General features: G+C 36.3%; 1 protein-coding gene across 1 annotated transcript in view; it reads right to left on the bottom strand.

Moving 5' to 3' along the window:
- Positions 1 to 18,317, bottom strand: part of LOC150094995 (O-acyltransferase like protein-like) — a 64,888-nt gene extending 46,571 nt beyond the window's left edge. The window contains exons 1-2 of the mRNA XM_090411122.1: positions 17,953 to 18,317; positions 15,386 to 15,603 (exon numbers count right to left, since the gene is read on the bottom strand). Coding sequence (XP_090267248.1) covers positions 15,386 to 15,603; positions 17,953 to 18,289 — 555 coding nt within the window. The 5' untranslated portion in view covers positions 18,290 to 18,317. The remainder of the gene's footprint in view (positions 1 to 15,385; positions 15,604 to 17,952) is intronic.
- Positions 18,318 to 18,642: the final 325 nt, after the last annotated feature.

Below are 18,642 nucleotides of genomic sequence, written 5' to 3'. Positions count from 1 at the left end.
TTCCAATTCCTGTTTTTAATTTGAAAGTGTTCCCAAGTAACTCTACTTGTCACACCGAAGACAGTGATATAAATTTCACCGAAATCGGCTAAGAAGAAACCAAATTTTGGAGTGTTGAAAAGTGAACAGAACAGAGAGGACCGTGGTCAACAACGAGAGAAGAACAAAGGACGTCGCATCTTTACTATCAGGCCACAATTGCTCAAGGGAAGAAAGGTGAGTCATGAAGTGTATCAAATGCCTGGAGGATTTATCGTCCAACGGAAATTAAATAACCTGTACGAAATGCAGTAGGATTCTACACTTAAAATGTGCCGGCTTTTCAGAAACAACCTGGCAACGTAAAACCAATGCAACACGCGAGGAATGGAAGTGAACTCTGCAGGAGGAACAAAGAAACGCACCTAAGGTAGCCACCTACGACGCAGCCGATTATACCGGAGGCAAAATCAGACGAACTGAACAGACAAAAAAATGCAGGTGAGTCCTATAACTTCGACTCTATAAATATATTAATAGAAAACGGTCAAGAGACTATAAACGCCAGCTTAGTAGACTTTGTGCAAGAACTCTTCGACAAACAGAACGAACAAATAACAAAAAAACTAGCGAATATGAAGATTTGGTCAAACATAATAATTTAGCAGTGATAGAAGTGTCGCAAACGGTAAAAGACGCCAAAATCAGCATTAACGCACTAAATGACAGGGAACACAATTTGATGAAAGAAACATCCGAACTCCGTCAAGAACTTCATTCTCTAAAACTACAATACGAACGTTTAAATCAGCAACAACATAAAGAAGATCTTATCATAAACGGTCTTCCTGAAACTGCACCTACAGAAAACCTCAGAGACGTAGTTTTAAAATCAGTCCATGCAATTGACATCCCTCTACAGCTTAACGACATTCAGACCGTAAATCGGATTCCTAGGAAGAGCAAAAAATAAGGCTTGCCACGACTTGCACCAGTCATAGTTCGTCTTACAAGCAAGCCCACGAGACAATCTCATAAAAGATAGCAGACAGAAAAAAACCAGTTGCCAAGGACTTGAAAGCATTGCAAAACAACACACCAATCTTCCTATCCGAACATTTAACATCATTCAACCAGAATCTGTTGTATCAGGCAAAAAAGATTAAAACAGAAAAAAATTACCAATTTTTGTGGATCAGAGATCCAAAACATTCTTGAGGAAGTCAAAAACTTCAAAACCGATACAAATTAAAAGCTCAGAAGACATAGAAAGGCTGCCACAGTTAAAGAAAAAAAAGTCTCCCAATTAGTTCAAAAAGAAGCCCACAATAAAAATGAATGTGAACTGCTAAGACAGATGCAATAACACCAAAACATACCGTCAATTTCACTTTGATCAGACCTTTCAGACCATTCATTTGACCTCCCAAACATCAGCCTACTTCCAACACAGCAATCAAATCAATAAAAAATACATATATCTAACCAGTGTCATCCTCAGATAAGCTCATTAAAAAGCTTCGAGGATGCAAGCTGAGACATGACATCTCAACTGAGATCAACAGAAAGGAAAAAAAAAGAATTATTTATTACATCGAAGTGATATAGTTACAGCGGTTAAAAACATTAAAAAGCAAAAATTATAAAACATACATAACTTACTGTTATAATATAAATGCTGTTAAAAAATTGTAACCTTATCCAATTGCAAACTATAAATTACCATCCAAAAGTAACTATTATTAACGCATTTTAGAATAAAAAACACGGAAAACTTTGTATGAAATTCACTGTAAAATAAAGATATGTACTATGTAAATATGTGTATATATGTAAATGCTATGTAAGATGATAAATAAAATGTTATTACACTAAAAATTTATTATTATTATTATTATTATTATTATTATTATTATTATTATTATTATTATTATTGTTATTATTAAGAGTGACCTCCAGGGAGCCAGAGACTCATCGAGGGAGGCCATATACTACACAAACCAACTATCATACTTATTCTTGAATTCATTCACACTGCTTGCACTCACAACATCCAAAGGCAATCCATTACAATCACGCACAACCCTCTGAGAGAAAAATCTAGCTCTCACCCCCTTCTTAGCGGCCTTCATTCTCAGCTTCCAAGGATGTCCTCTCGTCCATTCCTCACCCTCCATAAATTGAAAAATTCCATCAATTGAAATCCTGTATGACCCTTTCAGAAGTTTTTAAGTCTCAATCATACCACTCCCCCTCTTTCTCTTGTTTGCTAGTACTGCAGCCTACAAATTCTCAGTCTCTCTTCATAATCTGTATTCCACAATCCCAGTATAATTTTTGACATCCTCGTTTGTACCTCTTCACTGTATCAGAATCACCACAGAAAACCAGGATACCAGGTCTGCGCACAATAGTCCAAGTGAGGTCTTATCATGGGCTTGTAAAGAGGCAAAATGATTTCTTTGTCTTTACATGTCAAAGTTCGTTTCAGCATTGCCATTATTTTCTGAGATGTATTTATAATTTTTGTTATATGACTATTGAAGTTCAATTTCCTGTCTACTAAAACTCCAAGATCCCTAGCCGTTTCTCCAAGATCCGTTTCTTCAAGCTTAATCCTACCAATATAATACGACATTGAATATGTAATCACACCAAAGTGCATGATTTTACAAATATTAACATTGAAATGACAGCTGCCATTTTCACATGCCCACAATTTCATCCTGTTTAAAGCATTATGCATATCAGCAGCACTTCTGATTACCCTACATATCTGTGCATCATCAGCAAATAGCTGTATGTCACATGTCAAATCCTTCCCAATAACAATATCATTAATGTACAGATTGAAAAACAATGGACCAAGAACTGATCCTTGAGGCAAACCACTTACCTTGAATCTTGCAGATTCACACCACGCAATACCACGTTTTGATATCTATCAGTCAGCCATCCTCTTATCCATGCTAATAGTTTATAATCCAATCCCATATTCTCCAATTTACGCAACTGTATTTCATGCTGTTTTCTATCAGGAGCTTTAGCAAAATCCAAAAGTATCATGACGTATCCATTCCCCTTGTCTAGTTTAATGGTAACATTGTTATAGAATATGAGTAAGTTGCTAAAACAAGACCTTCCCTTAGTATACCTTTATTGAGCATCGCAAAGAGATTCTCTCAATCCATTTCGAAATGCGAGCTCTAACCAACTTTTTCAAAATCTTCACCACGACTTCCGAGATATTGATTGGTTGTAATTAAATACATTGGTCTTTGCACTACCCTTGTGCAATGGTATTATCATACATTCTTTCCATCTCTGAAGAATCTTCCTTGTTCTGAGACTCAAATTATATAACCTGGTCAAGGAAATAGCCAGTTCAGCTGAACATTCGTTTACCGTCCTTGCTGATATCCCATCATTTCCTATTGCAGAATTTTTATTCAGTTTGTGCAACAGAACTGATTTGTACAACAAGTCTAACTTCCTCATCATATACTTGAGTTTCCTCATACGGCGAAGATGTGGCGGTGAGTTCAGTGTTACATACACTAGACTGATAGCTTTTATCAAAATGGCTGCTCATTAGCTGAACAATCAGTTCTACACCCGCATACCATTCAGTAGAGTAATTCTTTCAAATTCTTTCTTTCTTTTACTTGCAGCATAACGATAGAATTCGTTTGAGTTGTCTTTAAGTTGCAGAACCAGTTTCTTTTCATACTCGGACTTAACTTTCCTTACAACACTTGTGACTCTTCTATCCTGGTGCTTATAATTATCATTACTGACATCATCCTTATGCACACGATATTCCTTTCACATCATCCTTTTCTTACGAATCTCTTGCTTAATAAGATTACACATCCATTTGACTCCTACCATATTTATTCTTCGAAATCTCGGGACACACTCTGATATCGCATCATTTAAGAATTGTTTAAATGCTTCCCATGCACTATCGATATTCTTCCCATCCAGCAACCGATCCCATACCACTGAATTCAGTATACACCTCAGTTGGTCACAATTTCCTGCTTTGTTGTTCAGCATGTAACCTTTTCAGAATGGAACATTCATAAACATAGCCAGTTCACAAGCGAGTACCGCATGATCACTGTCACCAACCGAAGGCAGAATAGTTACGTCTTTAACTGAACCCCCCCCCCCCATATTATAATCAGAAATAACACTCCTTGACCTCGAGTTCCTTCTGACATATGCTGCTTGAGGAAGTTGTTTTGCGATAGTTCAATAAATTCAGCTTCCATCTTCTCGTGCGATTTCATAGCTACCCAATCAGTGTTCGGATAATTAAAGTCTCCCATTATGACTACTCTTTTCAAAAAATAAATACATCCATTGTATTTATTTTTTGCATCCCTATTGGAGGTATTCATGACTGTAGTCCGTGTGTATTCACGGGGCCGGTTTGCCTACTTGTAGGATGAAAACCCCCCAGCTAAACTGGGGGAAAAAACCTTACTGCCCGCGCCCAAGACCTGCTAACTTGGCTATGGCTGAGGAAGATCATTGAGCTCCTCACGTCTCCGACGAAATCGAACCTAGGACACTCCTTCCTCAGGCATATGGTTGCGAAGCGCACAGACACTGGGCTAACCGCTCAAATTAAGTCAACTTGAAAACGTATTGCTGACATTAGAAGGCGTTCTGGATGCTGTAGTATTGTCAGTGACGTTCAAGCGGGCATGATCTCGTTCACGCCAAAGTTGAACAGCTGAAGGCAGGCTATAGCTAAGGTTAAGTATCAAGTATATAGTGCAAAGACATTGAACAGCACTATGGAGAACACAAAACTAGAGAGGTCTACAAACTTATAAGAAATGTCAACAGGAAGTGGCAAACAAGATCAGTAGCAATCAAAGATGAAAATGGTAAAGTATTGATGGGCAAGACAGAAATCATACACAGATGGACAAGATATTGCAGAGAACTATATAAAAATCAACTAAATGATACTGCAACAGAAGTAATCAAAGAACTAAAAGCAATCTCTCCACCAGAAGAGATCTTTGAAAATGACATCTTGGAAGAGGAAGTGAATAAGGCTATAAAACATCTCAAGAATAACAAGAGTCCTGGAAATGACAACATAATAGGTGAGATGCTAAAATATGGGGGGCGAATTAGTTGCAAAAGAAATACATAAGCTATGTAATGAAATATGGAGATCAGGATATGCCTCCGAAGAGTGGAAAAAATCGGTCTTGGTTGTTCCTCGTAAGAAAGGCAGTGCTTTAAAATGCATCAATTACAGAACTATTGCATTAATGAATCATGTTGGCAAAGTGCTGATGAAAATACTAACAGAACGCCTGAATAGGCATATGGAGGCACATCTTCCGGATGAACAAGCCGGATTTCAGCAAGATCGAAGTACAGCGCAACAAATACTCGCACTAAGACTAATAGCAGAGAAAGCTCGAAGAAAGAACAAAAAGATATATTGCTGTTAGTTGGACTTCCAAAAAGCATTTGATAATATTGACCAAAATATAACATGGGCTGTCTTGGAATCCTATGGTGTGGACAATAAATTGATCCGCCTGCTAAAAGATATAAACAGCCAAGAACAAGCAAAAATCAGAATAGCAGGTGAGACTGGAGATTGGTTTGCCACTAGTCAAGGTACAAGACAAGGGGACCCAATGTCACATATCATCACGCATCTGGGAAGACCCAATGCCTCCACCTTCTTCTTTAAAGAAGAAGGTGGAGGCATTTCAATAAATGGCATGAGAATAAACTACCTCTGCTTTGCAGATGACATCGTCCTGAATTGAAGAAGACGCAGCAAAGCTGGAACAGACATTGCAAACACTATACACAGAAGGAAAAAGATATGGACTAAATGTCAACTTTGAAAAAAATAAAGCAATGACATTCGGACAACAGGAGTTACTGAACAGAGTTAGAATAGACAGATTTCAACTGGAAAATGTGGAACACTTCACATATCTTGGATGCCACATGACGCATGACTTGGACTCCTAAAAAGAGATAAAAATTAGACTAGCCAGAGCAAGAACTATTTTAAAAGCCATGGACAAAATATGGAAAAGCCGAGCTATAAAGATGCAAACTAAACTGCCCATTGTAGAAACCTGTATCTTCAGCAGCATGCTCTATGGATGCGAGGCCTGGGTACTCCTGAGAGAATCTGAAAGGAGGATATTGGCATTTGAGAGGAAGTGCTATAGAAAGATCTTGAGAATAAGCTGGATACAGAAAGTGAACAATGAGGAAATCTACAGACGAATACAACCAAAAGAAAACTTGATCCAGAAAATAATCAAAAGGAAACTACGTTTATTTGGCCATATATGTAGAATGAATGATGAGAGAAAATTAAAAACGTTGCTGTTTGGAATGATTGAAGGAAAGAACAAAAGAGGAAGACCAAACAGAGAATGGGGCGATGACATCGTCAAATGGTGCGGAAACTCTATACACAAACTGAGTCATCTTGCACAAAACAGAATGCAATGGAAGAATCATATCAAGATGGCAGCAGACACCTACGGGCATTGGACCCATGGTTGTTGATGATGTTGATATAGTATTAAGATGGACACTTTCTGTTGATTACACAATTCTGAATTCTGAGTTCATCGTAGCATCTAAAAATGTTTTCTGATGTGTTCCAAATCACTGGATGAGTGACATAATCTTTAGGGCGAGCAACAACAACTATTAAGAACGTGATTAGATAGTCCACTGGTTCTAGTTCTGTCATATGTAATGTCTGGCTCTCAGATGTTCATCCATACGCAACTCAATGGATTTCTCTGTCTGACCAAAATGGTACACATTGCATTTACACTAAAGATGATAAACTTCTGGATACTTTAGGCTGTCATATTTTGGTTTCAGTGTACCGAATAAGGAAGGGAATTTGGAAAGAGGAGTAAAAGAAGTATGGATTTGAAATTTCTTGAGAATTTTAGTAACTTCGGTGAAACGGAGCTGATATACGGTAGAGATATAAAGCCTTTTACATCAGTACTATTTTCAATGTGGTGGGAAGGTTTACGAATAAACTGTTTGGTATAGCCGTGTTTCTGAAAGGTTATTATTATTTTACGGCATCTCTATGGAGTCCGGAGACTGATCGTGGGAGACCCAAATCAACCATCATAAATACAAATCCTATCATATTTCTCCTTGAATCCATTCACCGTCAGGGAACTCACCAATTTTGGCAATACATTCCGTTCGCTCACCATTCTAACGCAAAAAAAATCTGGTACGCACACCGCTACTAACCACACTCTTACACACTATGGATGGCTCCTAGTCTTCTATTTGTTATCATCATCATCATCATCAAATTCCTGACATGTACCCTTAAGAGGTGTACATGATATGATAGTACTACATGAAAAACTTATATCATTACTAACTTCTTATCTACAATTTTTCTCCAAATCAGTCTGTTACTTGTCAAGACGCCAACATTATCAGATCTTATATTTCTATCTTCTAAGGCACTTTTTACCGTATCAATCCACCAATCCACCTATATCTTGGTCTTCCTCTAGGTTTTTTACTGCCAACCTGGGAGAGAAAATTTGTTTTGCTAATTTTTCCTCTTCCATTCTGTTTAAGTGACCATACCACACGAGATTAGTTCTACTAACACATTCCTGGATGCTAACAGCGTCAAGTTCTTTCCTAACATCCTCGTTTTTAATAAGATAATCTTTCTAACCTAATCTTTCTCGGAACTCTCATATCTGTGGTCTCTAGTTTTTGGTCGTTGATATTTTCATTGCTTCTACCTATTTGCATTGTCTTTGTCTTGTTATTGCTGACCTTCATACCAAATCTCTCACAACAGTTATTCAATTTAGTCAGGGAATCTTATAGACTTGTAGCGGATTTATTTAGAAGTATAACATCATCCGCATAAAAATATAAAAAATTTTGGTATCAAGTTTAATACCACTTTCAACATCATGCATCCCCTTCTTGGAGATGTGTTTTGGCATTAAGGGTAAATATTAAGATTAGTGATCAGAGCTTATGCCACCTTTACCATGAGTTGATTTGGTCTTGCACTACCTGTACGATCAGCTAAACTTGCATCACTTGCAGGCGCAAACTTGACTTGTTTGTCTGTTTGCTTACTTGGGAAATGGAGTAAAACCAGGTTTAAAATTGCTTGGTATTTTTAACATTTACTATACCCAAGGTAAAATACTTTCTACATGTATATATATATATATATATATATATATATATATATATATATATAATGAATAACAGAAGGGAATGGTAATGTACATCCATATCTGACACCAGATTTAACATTAAACCATCTTCTTGTACTTCAATTCTAACGGCTGACTTATAACTGAAATAAAGCCTAGGTATTGCTTGATATAATGCCCCGTTGACACCACACAACTGTAGCGTATTGAATAGATTCTCTTTTGGCACCTTGTCATATGCCTTTTCCAAATCGACAAAACTTAAAAATAGAGATATTTCTTATATTCCCATGATTTCTCAATTATTTGTTGTAAAGTGAAAATCTGATCCTGACTGCCTCCCTTTGGACTGAGTCCAGCTTCCTCTTCACCAAACTTCCTTTCCACAATCTTTCTCAGCTATTTCTCAACTATGCTCGCATAAACTTTACCAGGAACACTCAGTAGAGAAATACCCCTGTAATTCTCATAATCAGAGTATGAGAGATCTACTCCAATCATTCGGAATTCGTCAATCTGTCTAGACCTTCTGAACTATGCAGTGCAGTGCAGGTACTGTGAGACTTTTATACCTACATACTTGAGCATTTATGTTCGCATATCATCTACTTCAGCTGCCTTTCCACATATCAGGCTTTTGATGGCTTTTTTTCTACTTACTCCAAGTATGGATATGTATTCCTGATTGCATGCCTGTTGAGTGTTGTTTACCACTGTGCTCTCATTGCACTTTTCATTTAGCACTTTTCCGAAGTAATTACTCCATACATGAAGGATATTTTTTTTCTTCAGTTTTCATATCACCTTTATCATCTCTAATTCCTTTTACAGCACTTATTCCTCCATTTCTGAGATTTTTCTACAACCTCCAGAATATCGTACAACCTTCCTGATATTTATTTTCTATATTCTTACCAAACGTCTTCCCATGATGTTTGTTTAGCTAGTTTTACACAGTTTATCTTTCTTACATTTGTAACTGTATTCTATAAGATCACAAGCTGACTTATTTGCCAGGAACTTTTGATACACATTCTCCTTTTCCTTCACTGCCTCTTTAACTTCCTGTATCCACCATGGAGTTCTGATTTTTTATCTTTTCAGACAACCTCACAATATAAAATTCAATTTTATCCTGCTCAATACTAAATGGTGATCACTTCCAATTTCAAATTTTCTGTACATTCTAGTGTCTTGCACTTGATGTTGATAGTGAGAAAATATCACTGTCCATCAATAAATCAATGAAACTTTTCTTATACTTTGTCAGTTCTCTCCATGTGAATTTGTGCACATTTGTATGTTGGAACATGGTGTTATTAATAACCAGTCCATGTCCTGAGCAGAAATCCAACAGATATTTGCCATTATTATTAGCTTTGCTCTTTTCGCTCCAAATTTCCCCTAAATATTTCTGCATGTCTGACAATCATTTCCTACTCTGCGATTTAGATCTCCAAAAAGGACCAAATTTTCCTTTTTCATTGTGTCAGTTGCTTTCTCTAAAGCCTCAAAAATTCCCCCACTTCTACCTTAGTAGAACCTTCGGCCTCGTATTTAATATTGAATACTATGGCTTCTCCTTCTTTCCTTTGATTGTCTTTGCCTGAATATAACATTTTGCATTTATTGCTCAGAAAGATCTAACCAGTTTTTGTTTTTTTTGTTCAGTCACCCCTATTATGTCGATTTGGTACTTATCCAATTCCTCAGCTAGCTCCGTTTCTTTGCCGTTCAGGCGTCTCATGTTAATAGTACCGATCTTGAACTCTGGTGATATAGAGTTGGGGTGTGTTTCAAGATTTGTTCCAGTAGCTGACTTTTCGCTGTTCGTCTTAGTTCCTTGGCAAAAACAACAGGGGCTTTGTTTAACCTGGCTACGCTCCAGCCGGCATGAAATTCTGTCATGGTGTACCATCATTTTATATTGTGGCTTAAGCCAATAAGAATAATATTTAGTCGGCTAAATCCCAAATTGCCAGCCCATCCTTGATCGGTCTGTATCCAGGTAGATACGCAACAGACTGCACCATGAGAAGGTGAGGATTGGACATTATGTCAGAAGCCCTGGTCAGTTCTTCGCATTCCTTTAAAGGCTATGTGGCGGTCTCCTTTCAGTTATAGAGCTTTGAACCTTAAGCATCCCGACTATTTTGTCGTATACTGCAAATTTTCACTTGCATCAATTTTATAATATCCCTTAATATGTAAGAGTTTTTATCATGTCCCCTCTTTTCCGTCTATCAACTAAACTTTGTAACCCACAAACCTTCATCCTATTCTCGTAGAGAGTATTTCACATATCTGTCACCATCTTGGTCACTGATCTCCGAATCTTTTCGACAACCTCCTGGGCCACAAGAAATCCAGGTTTCCAACTATGTGCACAGTAGTCAAGATGTAGCCGAATAAGTCGTTGTTATTAGAATACCTGTTAGCGTGTTTTTCAGCATCCAAGTAATTCGTTGAGCTATTTTACCAACTTTTGCAATATTCACTCTGAACTTGAGCTCTTTGCCACCATTATCCTCAAGTCTCTTATCAATTACCTGCAAATCAACACAATATGCAATCTTTTCAACCCTAAGTGAATAAGCTTACATTTTGAAAAAATTAAATTGATCATCATTTTCCTTTGCCCATAATGCGAATTTATTTAAATCATCCTAAAGGATATTTACATCACCTTTATTAACTATTGCACTCCCCAGTTTTGCATCATTAGCGAACAACTGACTATCCCCTCTTAAATCTTTTCTTTTGTCATTGATATACAAATTAAGGAGTAAGGGCCCTAGTACAGAACCATGAGGTACTCCACTAGTCACCATCATTCTCTTAGACTTCACCACACCATATACTACTCTCCGGTGACTGTCCATCAGTCACCCCTATTCATGCTAGGAGCCTCAAATTCGTTCCCCTCCTTTCCAGTTTTGGTAATAGTTTTCCGTGTGGTATTCTGTCAAATGCCTTGGCAAAGTGGAGCAGTGTCATGGTGACGCCATTACCTTTATTCATTTCTGCTGTCACTTTATTATCAAATGTGATTAATTTACTAAGACAGAGACCCATTGTTGTATTTTATCTTTCACCAACTTTTCCAATATTTCAACAACCACTCCCGATATATTAATTAGTCTGTAGTTATCTACATCTCTCTCTCGGAACCGCCTTTATGTTGTAAGAAGAAACTGTAGTTGTTTGATGAATTCTTATTATTCTTCACTAAGGAGGGAGCGAGCAGGTTTACCCAAAGTAGAAATAATGCCAAACTTTTGGAGCCAAACTTCATGCGCAATCACAAGATAATGATGTGATTGCGCATGAAGGTATTGTTGGTATGTGTGGGTTTTCTATAAATAGAGGTCTTCGGTTTCGTCTGACACATGAGTGAGCTTTACATCCAGAAAAATGAGAAAGAAGCGTTTACTTCCAATTCCGAAGTAATTTGCATTCTTGGGTGCTGATTGTTCAGATGGTTCAGGAAATCCTTGAAAGAATCTGGTCCGTGACTCCAAATTGAGAATAATCATCAATATACCTTTTCCATGACCTTCGCTTTAATAAGAAGAAATTGATTGTTTTTCTCGCAAAGTTTTCTGAAAATTTCTATTTTGACTTTTGTGTTTTTTAGTTCTCATTCAAAACTTTCAATCAGAAATGACGAAACTTACAGGATATATTACATCTATTTACTTGTTCTATGGGGTGGCCTTTCAGAACAATGTTCATATTTTTATAGATTGCTTTATCTGTCATTATCATTGTTTTCGCTCTCTGGATATTTTTAGTCCTAGTTTATCGCAGTTCTCCCTGATTTACTAACCATACTTTGCAGTTTATCTTCATACTCAATGAGTCAAAACTTATGCCATTTTTGTGCAATCATTCATCGAAAATGTTCCAAATATGATTACGACATAAATATTTTGAATTAAAATTTAGGGACGAAAATACCCACTTTCCTTAACTTTCTGTCTATTCTGGTTTTCATTAATTACATCTAGTCTGTCTATCCATTTTTATTTGTGAAAACCATGCAACTACCACAGGCCATTTACTTACTGAATGGTAAGGAGGTTCTATTTTGACCTGCGCTGACACTCCAGAGAATATATCTGGCTACGTTTGAGCGAGTAACAGGCCAAGGAAGAACAAGAAGCGACTCATCCATGGAACCTTATAGGAACAGGATGGCATCTTTTAATTAATTTCGAATTCAGTTTCCACAGTTGTCTTTGAAAAGATGGCGGGATAAAGACATCGATAGAATAGACCTGTCGAGTTGAGTGATGTATCTCTCGACCATTCGTTGACATAAATACATTCACAATCTGCTTTATGGATTCAGTAATATTAATCACTTCTAAATAGACTATATTTGTATTTATTTTTAGGCATATTGGAATACATGCAACTACGTTTCAGGTGCTATCAATTAAGAATGTGTCCAATGTTTGTACAAAGAAATTCCGACCAAGATAAAGAAAAATTCTAGTGAAAAGTCGAAGTTCTTAATTAGAAGAAACACACGTATAAACCACAGTGAAAATTATTTAATTGTAAATATTTCATCCTAAGTATCTTAGGACATCATCAGTACAGTATTTAAACAAAATTAGGAATAACATACAGTTAGGGCGCATGATTACAATAGAATCTCATGAAAACGTGCATAACGTGGGAAGTAGTACAAAAAAAAAAAACGTTAATTATTTAACACAATTTTGTATGATAATTTCCCATACTTTAGGAATAGTAAGAACGTCGTTGCGGTTTAAGTTTGGTCTGTGTAGTAGGGCTTCAGAACTTTCTTTGTATAAACGTTCATGTTTAAATAAAGATCTATGTAAAAGTTTAGCTTTTTCCCAATGGATCCTATGGTTTGGATTTTCAATTCCGTGTTGAGAGAGGCCAGATTTCTGCGGTTTAAGAAGACGAATATGGTCTTGATGTTCCGAGATGCGTTTCATAAGATAATTTGCATGAGCATGGAATCTCATAAACACCAGGTAACATCAAGGATGAGAATTTGTCCTTAGGAGAAGGTAATAAGTTGTAAATTTGGTTGATAGGTTTGTAAGTAGTGGCAAAATTGTATTTCTTCATAATTTTATAAAGACGTTCTGAGATGCCTTTAACGTAAGGTATGGGAATCCTATGCACTTTCTCCTGTCTGGTTTGATGTATGCAGAAGTGACTGATGATTTTTTGAGTTGTTTTGGGATTATATCCATTTAGGATGGCTGTATTTTTGATAGCTTCTAATTCCTGGTTACTTCACCTGGAAAGGTCAAATTTACAAGCAAGAGGAAGGAACAGCAATGGGATCTGCTTTATCACCAAACCTAGCAAATTTGTTTCTAGAACACCTTGAGGAAAAAATATTCACTTTTGAACCCAAACCAAAAATTTGGCTAAGATATGTCGATGACGTATTTGCAGTCTGGAATCATCCCGAACCTGAATTACAACTGTTTCTAGATAAAATTAACCTTCTTCATCATCGCATCAACTTTACGTTAGAAAAAGAATCTCCACAGGGTATCTCTTTTTTGGATTGACACATCAAAAGAAAAGAAGACGGTTCCATCGCCACGTCCGTCTTTCGCAAGCCTAAATTCTCAGGTCGCTACATTCACAATTCTTCTGTTCATCATCCATCTCAGAAATCTGGCATTATTAAATCACTAGTTTCCAGAGCACACAAATTCTGCTCCTCTGACGAATCTTTAAACCAGGAATTAGAAGTTATCAAAAATACAGCCATCCTAAATGGATATAATCCCAAAACAATTCAAAAAATCATCAGTCACTTCTGCATACATCAAACCAGACAGGAAGAAGTGCATAGGATTCCCATACCTTACTTTAAAGGCATCTCAGAACGTCTTTATAAAATTATGAAGAAATACAATTTTGCCACTACTTACAAACCTATCAACCAAATTTACAACTTATTACCTTCTCCTAAGGACAAATTCTCACCCTTGATGTTACCTGGTGTTTATGAGATTCCATGCTCATGCAAATTATCTTACTTTGGACAGGCAGGTAGGTCTGTTCAGAAACGCATCTCGGAACATCAAGACCACATTCGTCTTCTTAAACCGCAGAAATCTGGCCTCTCTCAACACGGAATTGAAAATCCAAACCATAGGATCCATTGGGAAAAGGCTAAACTTTTACACAGATCTTTATTTAAACATGAACGTTTATACAAAGAAAGTTCTGAAGCCCTACTACACAGACCAAACCTAAACCGCAACGACGTTCTTACTATTCCTAAAGTATGGGAAATTATCATACAAAACTGTGTTAAATAATTAACGTTTTATTTTTTTTTGTACTACTTTAGCACGTTTTCATGAGATTCTATTGTAATCATGCGCCCTAACTGTATGTTATTCCTAATTTTTGTTTAAATACTGTACTGATGATGTCCTAAGATACTTAGGATGAAATATTTACAATTAAATAATTTTCACTGTGGTTTATACGTGTGTTTCTTCTAATTATGAACGCACCACAGGTTTCGTTATTTAAAAAAGTCGAAGTTCTGAATCAGATTAATTGTATAATTCATTCAATTACTTTACATTCTGACATACAATAACAGGGAAACTAAAGTGTTTCAGAGAAAAATGTTCTATAGTGTTCTTATCATATGAACAATAGCTATCAAACTTGGAATAATTTTATAATAAAAATAAAAGCTATTCATTTATTTTATACTATTGTACATTAATACCGTGGATGGTGTCTTATGGTAAAAAAAAATAACGGAAACCAAACATTGGTCTAAAGATCAATCATGAAACTTTTACAAGACATTACATTCACGCCTCAAATAAGAACGGTGGTTGAATTTACATCGCGTAATGAAATTCATATTATTTCATCTTTCCTATTAGTTGTAGGAGTGATCTTACAACTATAGGAACGTATTGCAAATTAAAAAGGATTGCTTTACTATTGCCAGTCTGGTTATGGCCGCCTGGTTAACTTTAGCGCTTTTATTAGTAAAGAATTCTGCTGGAGGACTTGAGAGAATTTATGAAATTGATGACGGAGATAACCCCCAAGTCTTCTAGACAGGGCGTTTGGATTATAATAAAAATATAAAAGAATTAGTGGAAAATATTAATAAAAACTTAACTTACCGGGTCATTTGGTTTGGGATCATACAGTTTGCCCAAGCTAACATTCGGTATAAAAGGGGAATTATCAGGATTTATTGACAAGGTACAGTAGCGACCACGAAATTCTTCTTTGCCGTTTGGTTTTGGAAGTTTGATACTAATGCATTCATCGTACGATCCATAATGAGTTAAAGATCCGTCCAATAATCCCACAGGAACTTTTGCTGATGCATCTAGCACTGCAACATAATTCGAAATAAATAAATAAATACAAACGCGAACTAGTACAATAATATTCGTAAAACACATGAAATGAAATAAACTTATTATGACGAAGAATATCAGAATAGTGCATTCGATATCCTGTGGTTCCAGACATCCGTATTTCACAAGTCACAGGACAGATATCCAGGACGTTTCAGACATCCAGAATATTTTCAATTAAAACTCATATATAAAAATAAATATCCCCGCTGTAGGAAACAGAAGTATATATTAATTACGAGGAATAAGAGGTAATGATACGAACGCGTTTCACATGTGTACTGTGTTTAAAACGTGGATATGAGTTTAGTCTTCCGAATCGGAGCCAATTACCTTTCAAACACGAATGGCGTCATGAAGATTCTTGGATCGAAAAAATCTCCGTTTGAATCACGCTACACAGAACAACCCTATTATCCGTATCGATTATAGTATCCCATAATTTGCAATCGTAACTGTGTTGCAAACTGAATTGCTGAACTTGGATCGTCTGCATCGTAACAACGTACGAGTCATACAACTAGACGAGACCAATTAATTCACTTCCACTTATGAAACGAAAGAACCTTTAAATGGTGAAGCATACACTTTATTTCTTGAACATGAAGATTGGTGTGATTTGACCTGTTTGGATGAGATAAAGTGAACAGTCCTCACTGAGAAACAGGTATGATGACCTTGAACGCGTATGTACTTGGGGGGTAGAAAACTTGAATTATTCTGAGTGAAGGAAGTAAAAATTAGGTCATCATTCCTGGCAAGTAATGAATAGTAGACCATATAGACTCATGGAAAACGGAAATCGAAAACATGATTCTCTCAAGTAGGAGATCATAGCGTCCCCAGCTGTAGATGTCAGTTTCAGTGGCTTTAGATATGAACTGTAGCCGTTTCCATGGAGCTGCTGGCTCACAAGCCAAACAGCACTCTCCAAACAACAGTTGAGTTTCACTTGAGTTGTGTTGTGTAGATTTCGATGTATCATCACTGGGTGTCGTAGCCAGAAGTAGCGTAGACTTATTCGGGACAGTTCTGTGTTACCTACCCTGTGGACATTTTATTATGGAAACCATTCTCTGATCATCAATACCATAATATTCTACATCATACTTCCTGGAATGTGGCGATATAATATGAGGAAATGAGACAGCAAAGGTCAGACTGGGTAGCAAAAAGTCTCGACATGAATCTTATAGAACCCATTCGGGGAAGGAATGGGCCAAATGTACGATAATAGTGTACTGTGGTTTGGAATACTCAAAGTGTTGGTAAAAAGTTTTTATATGGGTCATTACCTACTATCTAGATCGGTTTCGTCCTTTGTTGGAGATTATAGGATACTAAGGCAATTGATTTGAAATCACGAGCCTTTATTTACAAGAATGGTTGTGAAGATTCTTCACGGGCAAACTTTGCTTACACTCGGATAAAGGATTAAACAAGAATATCATTTTTGGCAACTTTAAAATCTTTGTATATTTGTATAATAATGTATATATGCATGTGTGCTTGTCGAAATATACAACAGAAAGAGAGTTTTGGGGAAGTAAATATTGAAATTCCTATTTCGTTGAGTAGCATGATGAATAATTTATTCGATAGCACTTCTTATAGCATTGTGAATGCGCGTATACTTTAAATTGTTGGACGTTTCATTGTTTACATAATGTAGATTTCGAAGACCTTGATTAATAGTTATAGTCGTAACATTTTGATGCCATGGAGTGAAAATTGTAGTTTGTAAGACAATTAATTAATAAACTGAGCACTTGTTTAGCGTATGGTATGTTAGATGAAGGCACTATTATCACGAAATGCATTTCATTACTGGGAATGATGTATTTCATTTATAGAGTACACTTTATTATGTTCTTTAATAAAGAAAAGGTCTCGGAGCAAAAAGTGAATTCGCTTGGAAAACTGCATTTTTCGCCATTTCGCCTTAATTTCGATTTTAGATGAATTTCGCAAATGACTATAAAGACCTACAAATTTAGTTTGTTTCTCCGTAAGATTCTGCCTGTCAAAAATCTTCTGGTTTGACAGACTTTAGTGAAAATTAGTATTTACAATCTCTTCTGAAACGTGTCGAGTATCTTAAATATTCTTTAAATCAGAAGATTCTTTATGCATGATTAGAAAAAAAAGATACAAAATTAAATATTAAAATGATAATAAATAAATTTTCTCCAGTCAGTAAAAAAACGGCTCTTATATATGACGTCACTTTATAAGAATCTGTTTTATTATGACTGCCTTCGATCATTTCCTCTAGTTAACTGCATATCTGATTCTCAGTAACAAAACAAATAAAAAGGACTTACTTTTCACTGCCCAGGTTTTCATCTTTTTTAACGCACTTGAGAATTTCGCCAATGCCTGCATGCACGAATATGATACTTCTTCTTCAAGGAGTACTCTCATCAGCCTAGGAAATAATGACTTCGATGTTATATCTACTATATATTTTATAATTCCATGCATGATGTGTGCAGATAGATAAGTATCCATCCCGTTGAGAGTTTCTGAATAATTAATACTCGCATTTTGTTTTGTTCTATCAGGTACATCAGTTGTAAAATCTTGTACCTTTTCATCACTGTAAATCGGAATATTATTACAAAGTAAGCAGATAATACAAAAAGTCCACAAGGACTTCATCACTGAGAACTTTTTTGACGAAGCTGTGTAAAACGAATTCAGGGCACGTTGAAAGTGGCAAAACATCTGAATTGCTTACTCTTTCATAGACGGGAAAGGTCACGTGGTTTTGCGTGTGAATGCGATGTTTTTACTGGTTTTAAACTTGATCCTCCTATCGTTATCATGTACACGATCTCTTGATTTATGACAAGAATTAATAATGAGTGCAATCAACGAATTCAGAGGACAGCAAAAATGACTTTCGCTTAGATTATGTTTCGCATTTCTCTTTAGATATATAATAATAAATTAGTCATGGAGAGAGAGAGAGAGAGAGAGAGAGAGAGAGAGAGAGAGAGAGAATTACGAGT

The sequence above is a fragment of the Typopeltis vanoorti genome, chromosome 21 (assembly GCF_054136105.1).
Source record: "Typopeltis vanoorti isolate ZY-2024b chromosome 21, IOZ_Tvanoo_1.0, whole genome shotgun sequence".
Taxonomy (NCBI): domain Eukaryota; kingdom Metazoa; phylum Arthropoda; class Arachnida; order Uropygi; family Thelyphonidae; genus Typopeltis; species Typopeltis vanoorti.
Note: the sequence above shows the minus strand (reverse complement) of the source record. Positions and strands in the feature narration are given on the sequence as shown.